This window comes from Lolium rigidum, chromosome 6, assembly GCF_022539505.1.
Source record: "Lolium rigidum isolate FL_2022 chromosome 6, APGP_CSIRO_Lrig_0.1, whole genome shotgun sequence".
In the NCBI taxonomy this organism is placed as follows: domain Eukaryota; kingdom Viridiplantae; phylum Streptophyta; class Magnoliopsida; order Poales; family Poaceae; genus Lolium; species Lolium rigidum.
Window position 1 is genome coordinate 329072461 of NC_061513.1, and position 7992 is coordinate 329080452.

At 49.2% G+C, this 7992-nt stretch overlaps 1 protein-coding gene across 1 annotated transcript; it reads right to left on the bottom strand.

The window, feature by feature from the left end:
- Positions 1 to 6201: 6201 nt before the first annotated feature.
- LOC124659966 (aspartic proteinase CDR1-like) lies at positions 6202 to 7578 on the bottom strand. Its single transcript, XM_047197771.1, has one exon. It carries the CDS (start codon positions 7576 to 7578, stop codon positions 6202 to 6204), a length of 1377 nt encoding a protein of 458 aa, XP_047053727.1.
- Positions 7579 to 7992: the final 414 nt, after the last annotated feature.

The following is a 7992-nucleotide window of genomic DNA, read 5'->3' on the forward strand; positions in this document are numbered from 1 at the left end:
CAACTGCATCACGATCGCCCGACGGTTGTGTCCGCCGGCCCCCGCCCCCGCCCCCGGCCGCGTGCGCGACGGCGACGGGGCAGATCGGTTGTGTCCGCCGCTCCTTGTGCCGTCCGACACCACACGCATCATGACTCGAGCGGCCGTGCCGCGTGGGGATTCGGCGAGATTGAGGATTTGGTCGGGATTAGGCGAGATTGAGGATTTGGTACAGCCGTACAGGTGCTTTGGAAGATTCCAGGAGAGGATTCCCGTAGAAGGGTTCTCGAGCTGCCCTGCGGCGGCAGAGCTCGACGGAAGCACCTCCATCGGCGTCCCCGTCGACCGTCGTCGGTGACCTCCTCGCCAGGCATTACCGCAACCTCCAGGTCCGGCGTCGTCCGCCCTTTTCAGTTCCGTAAGTCACCGCCTCCAAGTCCGCGGTCCGTCAGCTTGAGGATGAAGACAGCCAACAAGCGCAGACACACGCAGATGGCCTCTGCCGGTGGCGTTTTGCTTGCGTGCAGGTCGGCCGCGAAGCGCGCATCTGTTCTCCAGTGTGTCTGTGCACAGATGCCACCATACCGGTTCAATATGAGAGCAGAACCGCGGCCCGAGCAGCGAGGTCGGCCGCGCCGCCGCACCCCGTGTCTTCCTTTCGGCACGCGTGAAGGAGATCGAGGATATCTGGAACGGTGGCTTGGCGGCGCGCGTCAGCGCCAGGTTTGGTCGGCGGTGGCCAGAACTGCAGAAGGCGGCGGCGGGCAAGCTGCAGGGACGCGCGCGAGAGGAAGGAGAGGGAGCTTCAGCGAAGGAGATACGAGAGTAGACAGGGAGGAGCGGCGAGGCAGGCCGGCCGGTGTGTTGCCTCATGGCCGGCGGCGAGGATGGGAGAGCCAGAGAACGAGCAGTTCGCATGTGTGTGGCTGCAATTAGCGATAGGGTTTGGATTGCTGTGGCTTGGGCCAACTGGGCCTTGACAGGTTAGTGGGCATCGGCAAAGGCCAGTCCAGAATTCCATTTTTTTCAAAATCTTATTCACCGTCCTATGTGTGGTAGAGTCTGCTATATACTGTATTTAGTATAATCTTCTCCAGCCAGCCGCGAATCGATCTACATTAGTCACAATTTCTCGTGGAGGATCGGATCGACACATCAATTTGGGGCTGCGTGCAATCTGGTCGGGATGGCAAATCCATCGAAGCTTGAGTATTTTTTCATCGAGGATCCGATCGATATGGATTTGGGACGGCGTACAACCTGGCCGGAACCCGAGCGCAACCAAGCAGGACATCTGCAAGATCCATGAAGTGAAGGAGGACAAGTTGTAGATCCTATTTAAGGTGGTAGAGGGGGAGGGGCATAGCTGAGCTTCTCTTACGGGAAAGTTGACGACATCGTGGGCGGCCGCACGCTACTCACACCGCCGTTGGTCTTGCCTTGCGCCCCTGACCCGTTCAAGAACCGATGTGTCCAATTGCAGTATTGTTGGCCTGCTCGTGGCGATGCGCATCGTCCTGCAACAATGTCATCTGCAATTAGGCCGGCTGAGCCTCCACGAGTAGTCAAGTACCGACCTCGGCTCCACCACCTAGCCTACCGGCCATACCAGATCTGCCCGCTGCCGGCGAGATCCAATCCCCGGTTCCGCTCGGCATTAGATAGCTCACCAAGACGTGGGACAACGCGCAGGCTGGCGAGGATTTTCTTGGGTACGGCTCTTGCTTCCTTGACTTTGGCATGCAGGAGCACATATCATGGCGGAAGAGGAGGCGGGGGATAAACCAACCAAGTTTTAATCAACATGTAGTATTCTCCGGGATCCACAGATAGAGATCTCAAGACAATTAGTATTGACTCTGGGATGATGCTGTCGACATGGCATGTGACCATGTGGAGCCGGTGGTTATTGCATTATGTCTACTAGCAGAACACGTGAGGTGAATCCCACCTCATACCGATTAATTGTAAAATAATTGGTATAATATGTGATCGCAACATGCTAACAAGGAACTCAAAACCCACAAAAATATGAAACTCTAAAGTACAATTGCAGTTCAATTAAGCAATCCGATGTTCGAAAAAAAATAACTTGGGAGTGATGAGTACACCTTTAAAAGCAAATGTTAGAATATCTATTTGGATGTATTGTCCAATAATTTGCTCATTGTGTTTTTCCGGTGCAACGCACGGGCACTTTTGCTAGTATTCCAAAAGGCAACCCCCTCCGAACTCGCAGCCCTACCACCGCTCCCCTGTCGTAGATGCTGCACGGCCGTTGCCTTTCGATCCGTCATAGCCGGCGCGTCGCACTACGTGAGAGCACAGATATGCCGATGACCAAATATCGGGACGGTTGGCATAGGAGCCTCCGGAGAGCGGCGACAAGGATGACCGCCGGTGTTAAACTGGCCATCTGTACAGGACGGAGGTGCCGACGGCCACCATCGGCACAGTTCTGGCCGTCGGCACAGGACCAGTCATTTTTTTTTCTTCACTACAGACCTGTGCCGACGGTTATACCGTAGGCATAGCTTTTCCCTATTTCTCCACGCCAAGCTTCGAAAAAGTATAATTAAATCATTCTAATTGAGAAAAATAAGTATAATATTTCAAATTTTGCAGAAAAATAAGATCTATAATATATCATAGAAAATATAAAAAATGGAATATTGCAAATACCTAAACAAACCTTCTTAGAAATAAGCTACAAGACCCACACACGTGCCAAATATAACCTCATTTTTTTGAAGCATATACAGTAGGGAAGACCCCTACTGCTTCATTTTCATATATAAAAGCCAAAAAGGCAGACTGTACATAGCATGATGGAATGTATCTAACCATTGTTGCATCCCTTCCTTGAAACTAGGTTTAGCCCTATACATAATCAAGGAAAAGGAATCCTTAAACATAGCAAAACACCTATCCTGGCTAATAAGATCATTATCGAAGATAAATTTATTTCTATGGTTCCAGATAGTCCAACATCCAATAATCATAGCCTCCTTTCGGCAAACTATGCCATGCCGAGGCCGTTTCCCACCTTATTTCCCCTGAAATCCATAGAACTCCGAATGTGATAGCCCTTTTCGTGAAGGGATTTTTAAAATAATTGTTGTATCCCAATTTTGACAAACGTAATAGTTACTATGACATATAAAATGACGCCACGCGGCTCCGTGAGATTTTTTGGACTTCGTTTAAATTGTCATATGGCCAAAACAGGGCCCCCGGGACATGTGGTATCGCTGTACCGGGCATGCGGATGCACCCATTCGCGAACAAACTAAACGGACAAAAAATAGCACATATAATGATACATCATAGAACTAAAAACATTTTTCCGGAATTTCTAGAGCGACGGATAGTTGACCCTTAGTTCAAATCCGGTCAGTTTCCAGCGGATTCGGCGGGACACCACCGAAAGCCGCATGGGTTCCCAAAATGCTAACGCATGCACATGACATGTGATAGGTGGTGCGTAGGTGGTCTACTATCACCGCATGGAGTTTTCACGTCATACTAAAATGCGCCCCAAGTAACTGGTTCACAAAAAAAACTGTTTGGACACACAAAAAATGAAAAAAATAGTCGCCCGTGGGTCAGATTATAAATTCACGTCCGGGATCTTGCTTCCCAGCCTAGGGCCCACACATGTGCCAAATATGACGCCAATTCGGCAAACTATGCCATGCCGAGGCCATTTCCCACCTTATTTCTCACTCCGGACGTGATAGCCCTTTTCGTGAAAGGTTTTTCAAAATAATTGTCGTATCCCAATTTTCATATACGATAATTTGACATATAAAATGATGCCACGCGGCTTCGTGGGATTTTTTTGGACTTTGTTCAAATTGCCATCTGGCCAAAACATACCCCCCTGGACATGCGGTATCGCCGTACCGGGCGTGCGAGTGCACCCATTCGCGAACAAACTAAACGAACAAAAAATAGCACATATAATGATGCGTCGTAGAACTAAAAACATTTTTTCCGGAATTTCCGGAGCGACGGATAGTTGACCCCTAGTTCAAATCCGGTCAGTTTCCACTAGATCTAATGCTCATGCTTTTTGGTTAAATTAATTTTGTAGGTTCAAAAGATGATATGGATGTCATATTTCCACTCCTCTCATTTTTCTGATCAATTTAGACATAGTATTTACCAAATTCGCATTTACTGATATTAATTATTCCATATTAAATAAAAGACAACAAAATAAAATCATTTAATTGTTTTCAAATTCTATATTATTATTATTTATATATATTCATTGTTGTTTACTTAATTAATTGTTTAGAATTCAAAAATATAAAGGTGTGGCATCACGATCAAAGGGTTAATATGGTTGATATGGTAGTATTAATAACAAGATGTCATTTTCTTTTATGGAAGCTCATCCGAAGAGAACCAATAAGTTAAGCGTGCCAGGCGGGAGTACTGTGAGGATGGGTGACCAACTGGAAAATTTAACCACAAGTGTAATTTGACCTAAGATTAGGTGTAATTAGAGTTAAAAGTATGATTGTGAAAGATTAACAAGTAAAAATGAAGAAAAGTGAAAAAAATAAAAAATTGAATTTTTTTAAAATGCTATGCCGACAGTAAAGCCGTTGGCACAGAAAAATAAAAAATGTTTATTTCTTTTTCAAAAAACATAATTTGATTTTTTTTAAAAATAAATTTGAAAATTTTGAAATACTATGCCGAGGGTAAAACCGTTGGCACAACAGTCTGTGCCGACGGTTAGTCCGTGCTGACGGTGATTGGGTTGTCCCCGACCAGATCTTGCCCGACGAGAAGACGCCGACGGTCACCGTCGGCACAGCCTGTGCCGACAGCCTTCCTTGCTGTGCCGACGACCCCAGTCTCCCGTAGTGTCTATGGACATGGAGGAGGCGTGTCTATATATAGCCGGTCTCCGCGCAATATCTCCCCGACGTAGGTGCACCCGAAGTGCATACATCCTCCCCTTCTCATCCCCAAAGCGCACCTAAGACTACTCATAGTGGAAGTAGCGTAGGTAGTAACATCACACATTTCAAGATAATTTGGTGACATGATATGACTTTAAATGAAGAAAGAGAATATGGAGGTAACTAGCTATATTACCATAACATCACATACCCAAGGTAAAATGAGTCTACAAACCAATAAATGAGACTTTGCATGATACCGCTCCTATGTTACTTTCCACTATGAAGGTAGTACCATGAACTAGTAACTTAAGCATGACACCACCTTATATTACTCCCCACTATGAGCAGTCTAAGCCCTTTGGCACAATGCTAACATGGTATTTTTGCACTTTTTTCTTTTCTTGGGAATGAGGTAGGACGACATATGCCGATGTGTTGCTTACTTAATTTCATTTGAAATTCATAGTTCCGTGGAGAAGTGCAAAAATAGAGAGCTCACATGGACAAAAGGTGAGGATATTGCATTGTACATCTCATGGAATGATCAAGTTCTTCTTGATGACTGATGAGTCCTCTTGGAGTGAAGTAAAGCAACCACACGAAATATTTTGGCAACAAATTCATGAAAACTTTAACAAGTTAATTAAACATAAGTGTAGAATCAATCTTAACGAGCGTTTTCCAGATGAGGGTGTTGTCCCATGTGAGGAGCTGGGCTTGCGGACATTGATGGCATCGGCTAACGCTGCGGCGGACGGCGACGAGGACGACATGGCTGGAGCGTGCGTAGCAGTGGCAGAGATCTTCGAACTTGGTTTGATTTTGGTGCAGTGGCAGATCACGACGACGCAAGGGATTTTGGTTTTGGTGTTTTTGGGTTGTGTTTTGGGTTTTGGCAGCGGCAACAAAAGATCTGCAGCAGTGACGATGTTGTTATTATCTGTACTTATTTCTGGATGGAGGGAGTATGTTGTGGTTTGGGCTGCGGCGGAAGCAGGCTATGTCAACGGCAGATCGTGATGGCGGCAGGAGCGGCGGAGGCGTTGTTCTGTCCGGTTTTTCTGTTTCGGGTGGGTGGTTATCTTTGTTTCATCCAGTTTTTTATTTTCTTTTTCTGTTATTTATTTTTTATTTAAAAATATTTTAATTTAATTCAAAAAACAATCAAAACGTATTAGAGGTTTCTTTTGCAAAAATTAAAATGAAGTGGAAGGAGGGAGAGCATTCTAGCGTTGCTATATCAATTCAATATAGTAATATAGTGGAACGAAAGTCTGTTTAAAGGTAATTATTCTAGCAACTACACAGATGCGGATGGGGACTGGTAGGAGCTCGCGCAGTCGGCGTTGGCCAAGGTGACGGTGCCCTTGTCGAGGTCATAGCCGATGTGCAAGTTCTGCTGCGCGATGCACCCGATGACTGCCAGCGGCTGCTCATCCGTCACCCGCGCCACCGCCAAGCACTTAATCCCCTGCTTGAACTCCGTGAACATGTTCTCCGCCTTCAGCGTCAGCTCCGGCGCGCCTGGGCCGATCAGCTGCAGCGTAATGTCCGGCACGTTCTTCTCGAACAGCGACCTACGGTTCGCGTCTCTCACGTCGTAGCACAGCTGCAGCATACGATCCGGCGACGGCACCGTCGGGAGATTGATCCGCCGTTTGAGCTCCGCCACCATCGGGTCCAGCAGCACCCTTGCGAGGTACGTCAGCATCGAGCCGGTGTCGAGGGCGACCTCGTAGCGGTTCAGGTTGGGAAGCGTGAAGTTGACGTTCCCGATCTTGATGTCCTCGAGCGCGATGATGTGGAAGGCGTCCCCGCGGGAGCGGAACAGCACCGCGGTGACCGCGCCCGGCTCCGTCACGGCGGCGCGGGCGCCGAAGTTGAGCGCGGAGGAGGCGTTCTGCGCGGAGAACGGCGCGAGGCAGTAGGAGAACCTCGTTCCGAGCGAGGTGTGGGCGCCGATCTGGGAGACGAGGGACATGGTTCCGTCGCCGAGGCCGACGATACCGTCGGCCGCGAACACGCCGGATGTGGACGTGGTGCAGCCGAAGTTCACGTTTGCCACCTGCAGCTGCGGGCGATCGCGGCTGCCGGGGGCGTCGTCGAAGGTGAAGGTCTCGGTGGAGAGGACGCCGATGGTTTCGGAGCCCTCGCCGTATTTGTAGTCGTACTTGCAGATGGAACGGTCGGTGCCGCAGGAGGTGCCGGCGAGCGCGTGGCATGCGGCGGAGTCGCATCCCACGCGGCGGAACGTGGAAGAGTTGGACGGGTGGAACAGGACGTTCGGAGGTTGGGCGTTGGTGCCGTTGCTGCAACGTAGCCAGACGAGGTCGCTGGCGGTGTCGGCCAGGGCGAGCATGCGAGTGGGTGGGGTGCCGACGTTGACGTACATGAGGTACTCAAATGGCCTGCCGATGACCTCAGAGACGGCGCCGTCAGGGGAGCCGCCAGCGGCGAAGGGGCGTGTGAGCGCCGCGGCGCGCGCCGTGGATCGTCGCGCGGCAGCGAGCATGCGTTCCGGCGGGCTAAGCGACGGGTCGTGGAACGGCGACTTGACAGAGTCACGGTGGATGAACTCCACGCTAAACCCGTCGCCGGCGTACGCCGTGCACCGGCACAGCTGGGCCGTCAGGACGACGGCAATAAGCAGGAAAGCGCGAGATACCATCACCGCCATTGTGCCCTTATTCCTCAACTCCCTTCCTGATTGTATAACTCCCAATGCATGACTAGCTCCTGCTGTGTCCGTTCTTATATATAGTGGCCTTACTGCGCCATAAATTGCAAGCTGGTAACCGACGTGGGAGAGGAATGGGGTAAGTAAATATTTGATATGAACCGCTGATAGCTGCATTATCGTGAGTAAATTACGTCCTAAATCCATGATTTGACTGGAGAGAGAGAAGGAGGAGGTATTCAACTGTATTTTTGAGTGCGATATAAACTTGTATAATTCAACGGCGTAAAATATCGAATGTTTGTCGAGAATGTAGTAGCCGAATCCGAAGGATCGAGCGCTCGAGTGGAAAGACAGCCTGGTGATTGATGATTCCTGATTTTCCTCCATCCGAAATTATGAACAGTAAAGTTC